At 35.8% G+C, this 13,804-nt stretch overlaps 1 protein-coding gene across 2 annotated transcripts in view; it reads right to left on the bottom strand.

Annotated features, from left to right (window-relative positions):
• Window positions 1-13,804, bottom strand: part of DYNC2H1 (dynein cytoplasmic 2 heavy chain 1) — a 159,620-nt gene that overhangs the window by 57,695 nt on the left and 88,121 nt on the right. For both annotated transcript variants that reach the window (XM_058186002.1, XM_058186003.1), the window contains exons 64-69: window positions 12,447-12,545; window positions 11,483-11,606; window positions 8,454-8,617; window positions 6,362-6,481; window positions 4,160-4,294; window positions 184-327 (exon numbers count right to left, since the gene is read on the bottom strand). In XM_058186002.1, the coding sequence (XP_058041985.1) occupies window positions 184-327; window positions 4,160-4,294; window positions 6,362-6,481; window positions 8,454-8,617; window positions 11,483-11,606; window positions 12,447-12,545 (786 nt within the window). The remainder of the gene's footprint in view (window positions 1-183; window positions 328-4,159; window positions 4,295-6,361; window positions 6,482-8,453; window positions 8,618-11,482; window positions 11,607-12,446; window positions 12,546-13,804) is intronic.

Raw genomic sequence — 13,804 nt, 5'->3', positions numbered from 1 at the left:
CAATGGTGTGCAATCACTAATGGAAGGAGTTCCTTTATTTCTTTTCTTTAAATGTTACTTCAACCAGCCTTATTTCTAGTCCTTGAGACAAAAAAGGTAAATGCAGTAAGTGTGTGTATGTGTGTGTGAGGAGACAGAGAGAGGAGATACACACATACACTGGTTTGAACTATTGGCACATACCAGTTCACTTTGTAGAGCCCTTTGAAAAAGTCTTAGGAAAGAAGCCAGACTAAAACGATACATGTTATTAATTTTGGACAAGTCAGAAATAATAAAATACATCTTGCTGCCACTTTCAGCCAGAGTGAGATATGCATCCCTTTCCTGAAAATAAAGAAGATTAAATGTTAGAGCTCTATTGCCACCTATTGGAGAGGAATATACAAAATGAAATTAAAAATACAAATAATATATAATAATTCAATAGAATAGAAGGTACTTTATCAATGTCAACATGCATTCATGTGTGAATATGACAAAGCAAAATATTTATGTTTTGTTAGATAGCCAGTTCTAGCCAAATGGGCAAACATCCTTGCCCCAATATTGACTAATAGCATCTTAGAAGTTGGAAGAGGTGAGAGAATGCACAAGAATCTATTATATTTCTACATCATTTACAATAGCCAATATTGGCTACAATCCACTATAGATAAAAAAGACTAATAAAAATTCAGACACATATATGAATTCTAGTGATTGAAATCTGTAACAGATCATCTCTTGCTTGGACTACTATAACGTGTTTCATCTGCAGCCATCCTTGGAAACAACTTGAAAAGGCAGTTAGTACAAAATTGTTGGTAAGCTATTGTTGGTAAGACACCACTGCCCATGTAGAATAAGTTCCTGCATTGATTACTAATAAATGTCAGGGCCCTAATCATAGTACTGGTCATTATCTTTAATGCCTTACTCAGTGTACCACTGGGATATATAAGGCAATACCTGGCTAGACTGAATCTGCCCATCTGGTCCAGACATTTAGAGAAGAGCTGCCAACAGTGCTTACCTGCTGAGTGGTACATGGGGTATGAAAAAGATAAGTGAAGGGGAAAAAAACCTTTTCTGTTACAGTTCTCACCAACTGCAACTTTTCCCATTGGTGATATGTGCAACCCTAGACCTCCTGGGATTATGTAAGCATGTTGGAATCCATTATGCCTTGATCTTGATTGTCATAGGTCATCATATGAAATCAATTGAAATTGTACTAGGGTTATTACCTTACTTATATAATGTTTCTTCCTTTCTGCTGTTCACCAACAGAATCTTTCAGGATCGAGGAGCTATAAATTTTATTAAATAAATAACAGTTCTGATGCAAATCCTGGCATTCTCTACTACTGCCTCAACAACGGCACAAATATTTAAATCAGGGTAGCTGAATGATAATATTATCATACAGAAAACATTACTTGCCCCTTCCCATAGGTTCCTGTTCTAATAAATAATGTTTCATAAAGTTTTTGGACTTTAAATATAACTGCTGAACAACCATTTAAGCAACCAGGAAAGAAAACAGATGGGAATGTATAACATAGGAGTGAACTGGTAATTTAGTGTTGGGCTATTTATGGAAAACTACTTTAAAATTCCAAACAGCTTAAAATGCCATCTGTGATTTGGCATATGGATTTTCTATCATAACCAAAGTCTAAAATATAACTGGATGTACCCAAAACCCTCAAGAGAAATTTCAAACTGCTCTTGCTAGATGTGTACTCAGGAACTATTTGTGACTTAATCCACTGTACTTTCAGTGAACTCTGAAATTTCACAACTAAATCATTCTATTGCAAGAATTATAGGAAAAGATTTCTTCTCACATTTCCCATTAACCTGCAGGTTTCTATTAATTGAGGAATTTATCTAGTAGTACATAAATTGTATTATATTGCAGCAAATTAAGACTTAATGGATCACTTCCTGATAGGAAATGCAGTGAGTCAGGCGTTAAAGAGAAAAATAGCTCTTGATAGTTGGACAAAATAAAAACAGAGAAAGATAAAGGTGATAAGACATATAAAAGAAAAAGGCACATCCTAGTACTTTTGTGATAAATTAACCAGTTTACATATAAGCCTGAAAGAAAAAAAATCTTGACATACCTTTTTAAAGGGGGGGGGGATTACATTCTGTATTAAGTCTTTCTAGTAGGTTAGTAAACTTTTAATTGTTTAAAACAGAATTCCCCAATGTTTTCAACTTTGTGGATGGGCGGAGGAAGAGGGGATAGTTCTGCATTAGCAACCAGTAAGCGCGCACGCACAGCTCCATTTGCACAAGCAGCATGCATGTGAGCCTGCCGCTCATACAAATGGAGTAAGCAACTGCATGTACACGCACTCACGCAAGTGGGGATGTGCATGCATGCACTTGCCCGCCGTTTCTGCAGCCCGGTTACAAACAGCTGATGGTCCACTAGTGGGTCACAGGCCAGAGGTTGAGGATCCCTGGTTTAAAATAATTTGTATACTATTTGCAAGTATTGCAAGTAATAATCAATAAAGGAGACAGTACTATTAAAGGCTCTCTTGCGCCCTGGTAGATGTCAAAACCAGGGTGACAGTCAGCAAAGAGAAACGTGCCTATCTTGGCTATCTGATACGAGTGGACAATCGGCTATTTTGTTTGATAAAGATGAGAAAAGTAGAATAGAAAGACAATTGATAAGACAGATGGAAAGCATCCAAAGGAATATTAGAATTAAAACAAGTTATTTATCCGAGAGAAGTAGATACAGTGAACATTTGACCATAAAGTCACAAGAATCAAGCCTGATTGGATCGCTCTTAACTGAAGTTCAACCAAGGTTAGATACACTGTCACAATGGATTAGACATGTTAGATCTCTATCTGACTTGAAAGCCCTAATATTCTGTGCCATCCACATTTCATTTTTCCTTATATTTTCCCAGTTGTTTCTATCCACCCAATTCAATCTGGCAGGTTGAGAATGTTATGGGTACCATAATTCAAAGATTGTCAGCTAGTGAGGACCAGAATATGTGCTTTCTTTGTTATAGCCCCTGCCGGATGACACGGGCCTTCCATAAGGCCAGGAAGAACCTAGTTGTGTGCCTGAGCCTGGGCCTCCCAATGTGTTCAGGGCCCTATTTTTTGGATGTATTAACATCCTTGGCAATAGTTCTACTCGGTAACCATGTATATTTATTTTCTATTGCTTTAATCATTTTAGTGTTTATGTTTTTATAATATACACTGCCCAAAGTCACTTATAGCGATGGGCAGCTATAGAAATAAAATAAATAATATTTACAAAAAAAGATAATCGTTTTTATATTTTACTCTGGTATGAGCAAGAGAAACAAAAATATTTAACACAAGGCTCTGTGTGCCTAAAATCCTGTTGTTTTTTTACTCACATACATTTGTGTAGGTTCTTCTAATATATGTTATTTGGTATATGAAGGAAGCTAATCAGGATAACCTTATCTTTTCAACTGTCTTTCAAATCTATAGATGTATATCAGACATAATAAAAAATACATTAATGTTCGTCTAGAACAGAACTTCAGTTATATTACCTATATTATCTGCTTCATCACCGAAAGCTATCCAAAAAAAAAAAAAAAGGAATATAGAAACTGTTCAGTTCTATACGAGTCATATTGCAATATTTTCTCCACTGAAATCACCATAACTTGTGCCTTTTTTTGAATGTGTCATACAAATGGATTATTTTAAAAAAGATCATGTTTGATGTTTTTCATGGTGAAATGACAAAATAATATTTTACTGATATTATGCATTTTCAGAATAAGAGATAAAACCAGGGGTGAAATCCAGCAGGTTCTGACAGGTTCTGGAGAACCAGTAGTGGAAATTTTGAGCAGTTCGGAGAACTGGCAAATACCACCTCTGGCTGGCCCCAGAGTAGGGTGGGAATGGAGATTTTGCAGTATGCTTCCCTTGCCACGCCCACCAAGCCATGCCCACAGAACCAGTAGTAAAAAAAATTGCATTTCACCACTGGATAAAATGGTTTAGGTTGAAAATAACCTTAGGAGACCATAGAAAATTTACTAACAGACAGCAGAATCCAGTTCTTGAATTTATTAACCCATTGGGAGCTAAAATAAAACATGTTATTTAACTAATATATCTCTAATAAATCAAACCAAATACCTACCTGATCAAGGGAAATCTGAAGTCTATAAAACTCAACAAGAGATTCTTGGATGAGGGCACTACTTGCTTTAGTTTGATTCAGAGATTCAATCAGATCCTTATTTTCAAGTATATTTCCCTTACAAGTTGCAAGCGTCTGCAACAACAAAAATTCTTTCAATTTTTGGAATGCTTTAAATCGTCGACAGATAATAAAGATATTCAAATCCACATTGTCTGAATGGATCACAATTGGTTAATATGTCATATCTTTCAAATGCTCCTTAATCAGGGTTTTGTGGGGAGATATGAAACAATATACTAAATGTAAGAATTTTTCCTGCTCTCCTCCAAAATTTAGCATTACCTGTATCTAAAACAACATTGGTCATATTTTGAATTTATGTTTATCTTAAGCATAATCAAAAATAATTCTACTAATTTCTCATAATTTCTGGCTTGAAATTTCAAACATGAAGAAAAAACCCCCCCAAAAACTCACAATACCCATAGCATTTTTAAAATGTCACACTATGTAAATCATTTCAATCAATCAGGCCATTTAGAAAAGTCTTTGTATATAGTATGTCTTATGAAAACATTGGCCATGACCTATGCCAAAAAAAATTTATATACTCATATAGTAAGATGGTGAGTGAATGCTTTTTGAATTCTTCCAGGTTCTCTATAGGCAGTAGCTACATGCTCATATGCACAGGACAGGATAGGTTAGGACAGTTGGTGATGGTGAGTGCCAAAAAGGGAGCATGTGCACATCTGGGCCACAACCTGGAAGAGGAGCTGCCCAGGGCGCATGCGCATGCCTGAAAATGAACTTCCATTTTCATCTACTGAACTTCCAGTTTCAGCCAGCTACTCTTCCAGGTTTCTGGTGAGCATGCGCAGATGACTATCAGCTGGCTGGTGCGCATGCTCACACAGGAAAACGGAAGACCAGCACTTCTAGTTTCCGGCACTGCCACATGCAAAAAGGCCAGCTGATCATCACGCGCACATGCACGCCAGAAACTCAGAAGAGGAAAAGGCGACGCCACGGTGCCAGGCGACATGGCTCCATATGTCTCTTCCATAGTTTGCAGTGTAGGAATTTGGGGGATGTTTTAATTATCAGATCCCTATCCAGATCCAGCCTAATGCTGAAGTTGATTTTTCCTTTGCCAACTTCTTCTCACACCAAATTTGATCCTTTTCTGTTTAGTTTCCAGAGAATTATCTGACTGGCAAAGTATGACATCATTTTCTTTCCAATATTTTGCTGGCTTGGAAAGAATAATAAACCAGCACTTTTCATCTTGAGGGGTTTAAAATGCATTTGCAACTGTAACAGTTACAAAAGAATTCATGGCAAAATGAAAAATGTTACGGCCTTTAAAAATATTTCCCATTCCAATTACTTTTTCAAAGAATAAATTTCGAGTGCAACAGCACTTCATCCTAAAAGCTAACGATTGCTAGATTTTGTCTATAAAACTACTAATAGCATAATTTCATGCATTTAAATATTTCCACATAATAAAAAAAGAAACATTTACAGTACTTTTTCATGTAAAATGTCAGAGCTGTTCAAATCTTTTGAAATAGTGATTTCAAAATATGCTGGAGTGTGTGCAAAGTACTTAAAAAAACTTTATAACAGTTGTGTGTTTTTCTAGGTTCATCCAATTTCTCTGGAAATTGTTCTCAGCTATATATGCCCGCAACCAAGTTCACTCTTCTAGGGGAAAATAAGGAAGTGGGGTGGCTCTGCACATTTGCAAAGATAATTAAGAATAATTTCCAAAGTAGCTACAGAGGCCTGAAAAGATGCTTTAGTGAATGTTGTGCAACCTCATTAGTGCAAGGATATTTTAAACTTGGGTTAATATGTCTCTGGGAAGTAAACAGGAAGAAGACAGCATTCCTTGGATCTTCAGAAAAAGGGGAGGGCACCATCTAATGTACCTTGGTGAGATTTTCAAAGCAGGAGAAAACAGGATAAAATTCCTTGAATCTTTCATAGATGAAGTGCTAATCTGAAGTATTTAGGGGGGGGGGGAATATCAGGAAATTCAGAGACAACTGCAGTTTTAATCTACTGGATGACAACCAGTCTATTAATGGATGAAACATCTCAAAAAACAAAATAAAACAACAGATTATGCCTGGATGGCCCCTTGCAATAAACAAAGTTACATAAAAATGTTCATGTGAGATTATCTGTTACCTCCAAAAGAGATTCTTCGAGTTTTGCCAGCTGTATTTTCTTTTCTTTTTCCTGCTGTAATAATTTTGTTTTTTGTTCTTCCAAATCTGGCTTTTCATGTTGGATAGTCAAAGCTAAAAGCTGGAAGGCAAAGGTATTTTTGAAAAGGCAGATGAGTACACAAGCATTATTTGTTTAGTATTTATATAGCCTTCCATCTTATGTTATCATAACCCTGGGCAGCTTAGAAACAATAATAAAACAATAAAAAGCACAAAACCAATATTAAAATTCCTCTAGCACCGCCAAAGACAAACAAATCTTTCTTGTCCCACAGAAAGCTTTCCTCAGTTCCAGCCAATAGCTACCCCAATGGCTACAGGAAGATCCCAGTCTTCCAGACTTTATAGAAGACCAGAATGGTGAAGACTGGATGATTTTGGGGGGGGGGGCGTGTTCCAAAGTGAGGGCAGGCTACAAAGAACATTATAGCTTAAGCCCCATTAGTTGGCAACATTTAAGGAAAGGAGCATGCCCACCCTACTGTCAGCGTTCCAAGTAACATCCACAATGAAAGAAGATTCCGAGGCTTGAATTTCCTCAGAGTTCCTTTTAAATGAAGTTGTCATATTGGCACATCTGGGAAACCCCGAATCTGAAAGTTTCCAGGTTTTCCCCATCCAAGTGAAAGTTCAAGTCTCTGCCCAGGACCCACATTGTCCATCACATACATGGTCCAATCATTCACCATCCAAACTGGAGATACCTCCCAATCATTTGACTCCAAGTGCCAGGGCAAGGCATCTTTGACTCTCTGAGAAAGGAATGTTATTTTGACTACATATCACCCATGCTCTATGCAATCCCCCCTTCCATTTTCCCACAGTAGAAAATGTGGCAGGCCTGAAGGCCCAAATGTAAAAGATGGCTTCCAGGTCTGACACTTAACTGGATGTGATGGAATAGGAAGATACCCTCAGAGAGAGGCAGTCCCACAGCTAAGCTGAAAATTGTCCTTACTGATGTTGTTTTAAACAACTTAATACTTCCCTTTTTACATGTTTTGTATCCAAAAATGTCTTTTGTGAATAGAAAGACAGTTTTCCTCATACAAGTTGTTCTCACTGAATCCTATCAATTCTTCTTTCTTGTATTTCGTTATTCTTCATTCATGCATTTTAGAGAAATGCCTGACTTATGGGCAGTTTTGGGGGAAATAGCAGGAGAACATAGTACACTGCAATGAATGCAAGGAAGCTCCTTTGCTCCCACTGCTTTTACTCCCACTGCTGTCAAACCAACTTATTTTCCTATAGATTTCAATAAATTTTAAGAGCATGAAATGTAATAACATTCTAAATTTATATCTCTAAATGCAGGGTAAGCAAAACCAGCATATCAATAGACAGTGAGAAATGCAGAGTGAGAAATGTATCTTTCGTTATTCTGTATTTCATGCATTAATAGCTAATTCCACTAATTATTTAAAAATGTAAATAACTATACATATCAGTATATATATAATTTCCTTATATATTTACTTGTATAAGTTAATTTTTTGTATAATAGCAATACAAATTTAAATTTAAGATGTTTGATAATTAGCATCTCCCCATTCTCCTAAAACTAAAAAATATTATGGTCTTTGTAAATTGACGTTCTAGAAATACAATAAATAACATTTTTAAACTCACGTAAGACTGCTGCACACATATTCTAATATTTGCTCTAATGATTTATCTTCAGCACAACAAAAAGAAGACTAAGAGAATGAAAGGAAAGGAATATATATCCGTATGCAACTAGCTGGACATTCTTAAATCTTCTCAAATTTTAATCTGTAAAATTTGCAAACTTTTAAGAATGCAAAAGAAATTTTATCCATTTTTGCAAATAATTCCCAATGCAGTGAAAAAAAATTGAACAAGCTAATTAAAAGCTGCTTGTATCTCAGCTTAACAGCACTAGTAGGCACAAGATAAAAAGAAGAGAGAAGAAACTGGAATTATATTTTTTTAAAAACCCACAAGATTTTTAAAGTAATTATATAAATCCTTTTACAGTATCATTTTATTAAAATGAAGAGAATCTTATTGGAGATATGCATTCTTACCTGCCCTCTTAAGCCACTACGGGTGATTGTAAAATTAACCTCGGTAACAATAGATGCTGCGTCAGGTGGAATATATGGATTTGGGTTTCTGGTTGACAGAAATAGGTTGAATTCTTCATTATAGTCTATTATTTTATCACCTATCTGTACAACATAATGGGGTCCTATAGGAAAAGGGAAAAACACAAGTAATGAGCCTTCTAAATCCTAATGTTAAAAGAGATACATTTTTTTAATAAAAGCAAAGGCTAATTGTTCTATACAACCAAAAATCAGTAATAATAACAAAAACAGTCAGTATCATGATTTCCTATGTGAAGCAAAGATCATGTTGATTGGCAGTTATAGGAGTTATCCCAGCATAGCTAGGTCAGCATTAGGATGAAAAGGCTAAAATAAACCATGAAAAAATAGGCAGCTAAACCATTCACTATCCATCCTTGATTACTTTAATTCTAATGTTTTGTTTACTCAGATTTCATGTTTAGAAAAGATGCATTCTTGGCTGTTAATTTCAATGAACCTATTCTAAACAAGACTAGGTGAATCTTAGTTTTCCTAGTATAGAAAAGGCAACTTGGTGACCTTTAAAAGTTCTGTGCTACAAATTCTACTAGCCTCAGTCAGCAGTATTAAAAATAAGAAATTATGTCCAGAAGACACATTCCAGTCAATTCTAATTCTGAATGATGTACAATTACAGTCTGTGTTACTCTGTTGCTCAGATTAAAATTGAAAACTAAGTATAAATCCACATAATCCCACACAATTCCATCTATAGGAATCAACACCACCAAAATTAAAACACCTTCCATTGTTAGATGGACCAGTAATATCAAGGCCTTAGTAGGCTTTTTGAATACTAAAAGCAATTTGGATGTCTGCAAGACTGCTATCGCAAAGAGGGAAGTGGTTCAAAAAGTGTCCTTCTATGGTCCCTGCAGTAAGGGACCACAGAGTTCACCATACTTGATGTAATCAACTGAGAAGATATTAGTAGTACGGAGAAGCCATTCCTGCAGATAGTCAGATTCTGAATCATGAAGGAAGGGTTTTAAAGGAGGAATCTAATATCTTAAATTGCATCTGAAACTAACAGGTAACCAGTGTAGCATTCAAAGCTATGGTGATAAATGGGCACATTGGGAAGCACGTACAAAAACATCGGAGCATTGAAATATACAATCAAGTAAAAAAATATGCGAAAATACAGAACTTTTTTCTTTGAAATATAGGAAGAAAAGTGAAAAATCTTATGGCCAGCAACTGTCCTCCTCTACCTAAGAGCAAAGGGGCTCAACACAACCCTAGGAAAACCTATCATCTGCAGATAATTTCAAATAAAGTTTGGGCTTTGGTTTACTACCTTGTGACATAAATTTCACCTGCATATCGTAACATGTAGAATCCTAAATAGGATAGGTACCAACTCACCAAAAATACACATTATTTTTTTTTATACAGCACTGTGAAGCAATCATACGTAACTGTCAGAAGCAAGATAAAGGAAAAACTTATGTTCTGTATCCATGATTACATGTCATAGGAAAGGCCATCTGCAAATTAAGGTCAGGGGGAAATTCTGCAGGGCAAAATTGTTACTATTTCCTCAAATAAATCACTTCAGAGTCTGAACACCCTGAGATCACTTCCAAATGAAAAAAAAAGCTAGCAAGAATATTAAGAATACAGTAGTTTTCGACTTATGACTGGTAGCTTAACAATATTAGATGGATTTGAAAAAAGTTACAACTGCTGTACCACCCCATAGTCATGTGATCGCATTTCTGGCACTTGGCAACTTGCCTTTATGACCAATTGCAACATTCCATGATCTCATGACTGAATTTTGTACTGTTTCTTTTTTCCTTTTTCACAGCAAAAATACCCATTGAATAAAATAGGTTCATTCTTATGGCTTATGATATATGATTCACTTAATGACTCTGAAGATTTGCTTAACAACTGTCAAAAGAACAGTTGCAAAATTGTATCTAGTCAATGTGGTGTCTTGACTCATGACCCCAAAGACTTAAGATTGAAACTCCAGTCCCAATTTTGGTATATCAAGGACTACTTGAACATTCATTCTACATTCAACTATTCCAAATTCTAAACCAAATAGGGGGGAAAGCTGTAGTGTTGAAATCAATTTCATTTGCTGCCCTCAAATCTGTCAGACAAAACATATACACACATAAATTTCAATTATTGATTTAGATTATTTTCATTTAGATTATTTTCATTTAAATTATTTTCATTTACTCCATCCCTTTCTGCGCAACTTGTCTTTTCTACCCTCGCTGGGTAAGGGTGGTAATACAGTAAAAGAGATGATTTATTCCTTTAGATATTTTATATTTTTATCCTGCGGTGGTGAACATAATACTCTTCCTCATCCTATTTTCCACATAACAACAAGCCTGTGAGGAGAATTGGGCTGAGAGAATAACTGGCCTAAAATCATTCAGCTAGCTTTCATGCCCAAGGTGGAACTAGTAACTCATAGCCCTTCACTTTCTAACCCAGGGCTGTCAAACTCCCGGCCCATGGGCCGGATGCTTCACACGTTGGCCATACCCACACCCCGTTTAGCGAAGGGGGAAAAAGTCCTGATACGTCATGTGATGACACCATGACGACGTGAATTTGATACCCCTGTACTAGGCTGATGCCTTAACACTAGACAATACTAGCTCTGATGGGACTAACAACTAACAACTAACAATGAAGTATACTCTAGTTCAGATCCCTGTCCTGAGCAGGTGGTTGAACTCAATTGCCTATGATTCTATGAATAAATTTCTGCTCCCACCTAATGTCTCAGGTGAAGAAGATGAAGAAGTGGAATGTTTTGTTGATGGATGCCATTAGGTCAACAAACTGACACAATTTGTAGAATATATGTTATACAAATATAATAGTAAACATGGGTAACAGATTGCAAATAAATCTTTTTCATTCAATATTTTACCTGAGAATCAAAACAAGAGGTACATATACCGCCACACATTAAGTTGGAAATTTACCTTGTGCAACAAGATCTTTTCTAAGCAGAGGATAAAGCACAGGCTCAACCCCATCCATTTCCTGTATAATAAGAGTTTTTCCAAATCTCACAGCCAATTCAAGGGCATTAATAAAGTTTGTATCCTACAAAAATGAAATTTTTAAACAATATAAATTTTTATAAAATGCAAAATACAGTGAAACTATTCTTTCCATAACTATGTTTGCATACATGTTCTTCACTCCTTTTTGCCATTTTAGAATTTTCTCTCCAAAATCTCTACTTTCTTGGGGGGGGAGGGGGGGGGAATAAGCTAGACCAAACTAGAATTTAAGCTATCATGATAAATAAGGAGAAAATGTAGTATAGTGTAGATGCCCTCCCCAAATAGAACACATAGTAAAAGGAAGAACTCCATGACTGTAGATTTAATGTCTGATTCTGTATTTCTAGATATATCAAGCAAACAGTAATGAATACATTTTAGTTATTTATATATTACAGATGCCCCAACACTTTTGCACAAAGGTGGAAGTCAACATATCTATGTTCCATGCAAACTGAGTTTTTACAGATTTATCCACTATAATCCGTAGTAATTTTTTCGGTTAAATTCTCACTTCTCCCCCTCAATGTTTATGTGAAGTTAAAAAAAAATTCAATGTAATAGATATCCTTTTGGAGTTTTTTACTTTCACTTTTGCTTTTTACCACCCATAAAACTAGCTAGCTTCGTCTTCTACTACATCATTATTATCAATGAACTGAAACCCTGATCTCAATAAAAATCTTTAAAATATGCCACTTCTTACTGCCCTCCACTGAGAAAATGAAAAATTATTAGTTTCCAAAGCTGATAATATAATCAATGTAATTAACTACATAAAAATTTTCCTTTTCTTTGTCGATCATTTTAAATGAAAGAATGATTGAAGTATTCTTTCTACTGCAATCCAGAACAATTTATAAGGTTCAAATGTTACCTGTTGGTTGATAATTTCCAAGCGTGATTCTTTCAAATGTGTTTTTAGCCATTCTGTAGCTCTGGAAGAAGGATCTATCAAAAATGGGTAAACTTTACTCTGTTGAAAGAAAGAGAGTTGTGTTTTATTTTATAAGGAAAACATTCAAAAATAAAATTACATTTAAATATCTCTCTTTTTCCACAATACTAAAGAAACATTTGAAATATGGGCACCGGCAATTATTTAGATAATGTACACCGGAGAAAATAACATGAGTAATGTAATTGACTAGTATGACTAGTCAAAAAAAGTATGACTCATCCTAATTTTTAGAAATGAAAATCTTTTGCACTTTGATATTTAGCATTTCAGATTTTTAATTACTTAATGGTACACTTAGGTTTGTAAGCGAAAAGAAACCTTTCCAAACCATCCTCAGATAAGGCAATCTAGCATTAATAGGTTTTCTTGACTTCCAACTCTCCATAAATATCAGAAAAGGATAGCTGTAAATATTTCATCAAAGAAATAAAGAAACAAGAAGCGACTTCTTTCTCATCAATCCAAGATCTAGAATTAAGTAACCTAATAGCAACAGCAATAGCACTTAGACTTATATACTGCTCTATAGTGTTTTACAGCCCCTCTCTAAGCGGTTTACAATGTCAGCATATTGCCCCCAACAATCTGGGTCCCATTTTACTCTCGGAAGGATGGAAGGCCTTGAGCCAGTAAGGAACGAACTGCTGACAGTCGGAAGAGTTAGCCTACAATACTGCATTCTGACCACTGCTTTTCTGATTCTATTTGATTCTATTTATAGTCAATATATAATTATATTATATAATATATATATATATATATATATATATATCTATATATATATATATATATATATATATATATATATATATGTAGGTCTTGGTTATTCGGGTTTTCTCCGCGTAAAATTGAAGTGTCTTGGCGACGTTTCGACGAAGTCTCATTCGTCATCTTCAGGCTTCAGCTTCGTGCTTCTGGGAGCAATGTGTGATCGCAGCTGTTTCTTCCTTTTAACTGCTAGTGGGGGTTTGAACTGATTGGGTGGGAGCTTGGCTGTGCTCTGATTGGATGGGGTTTTTTCTGTGCTCTGATTGGCTGGGGGTGTGTCCTGTGTTGGTGGGGGCTTGGTTGTGCTCAGTCTAGTCTGAGTTGCAGGGGGATTTGAGCTGGTGAGCTGCATTGCTGTTGTTTGGCTTCGTGGTCGTGGTCGTGCTACATCTTCATAGTGGGTGTCAGTCTGCTGCATGTATGGATTGGAGGGGTTTGAAATGGCTAATGTTGCAGCTGCGGTCTGGCTTTTGGTCCTTGGTCGTGCTTCATGATCAGTGTGGGTT

This window comes from Ahaetulla prasina, chromosome 5 (genome assembly GCF_028640845.1).
Source record: "Ahaetulla prasina isolate Xishuangbanna chromosome 5, ASM2864084v1, whole genome shotgun sequence".
In the NCBI taxonomy this organism is placed as follows: domain Eukaryota; kingdom Metazoa; phylum Chordata; class Lepidosauria; order Squamata; family Colubridae; genus Ahaetulla; species Ahaetulla prasina.
The sequence above is the reverse complement of the archived record's forward strand: the minus strand, read 5'-3'. Positions and strand labels throughout refer to the sequence as shown.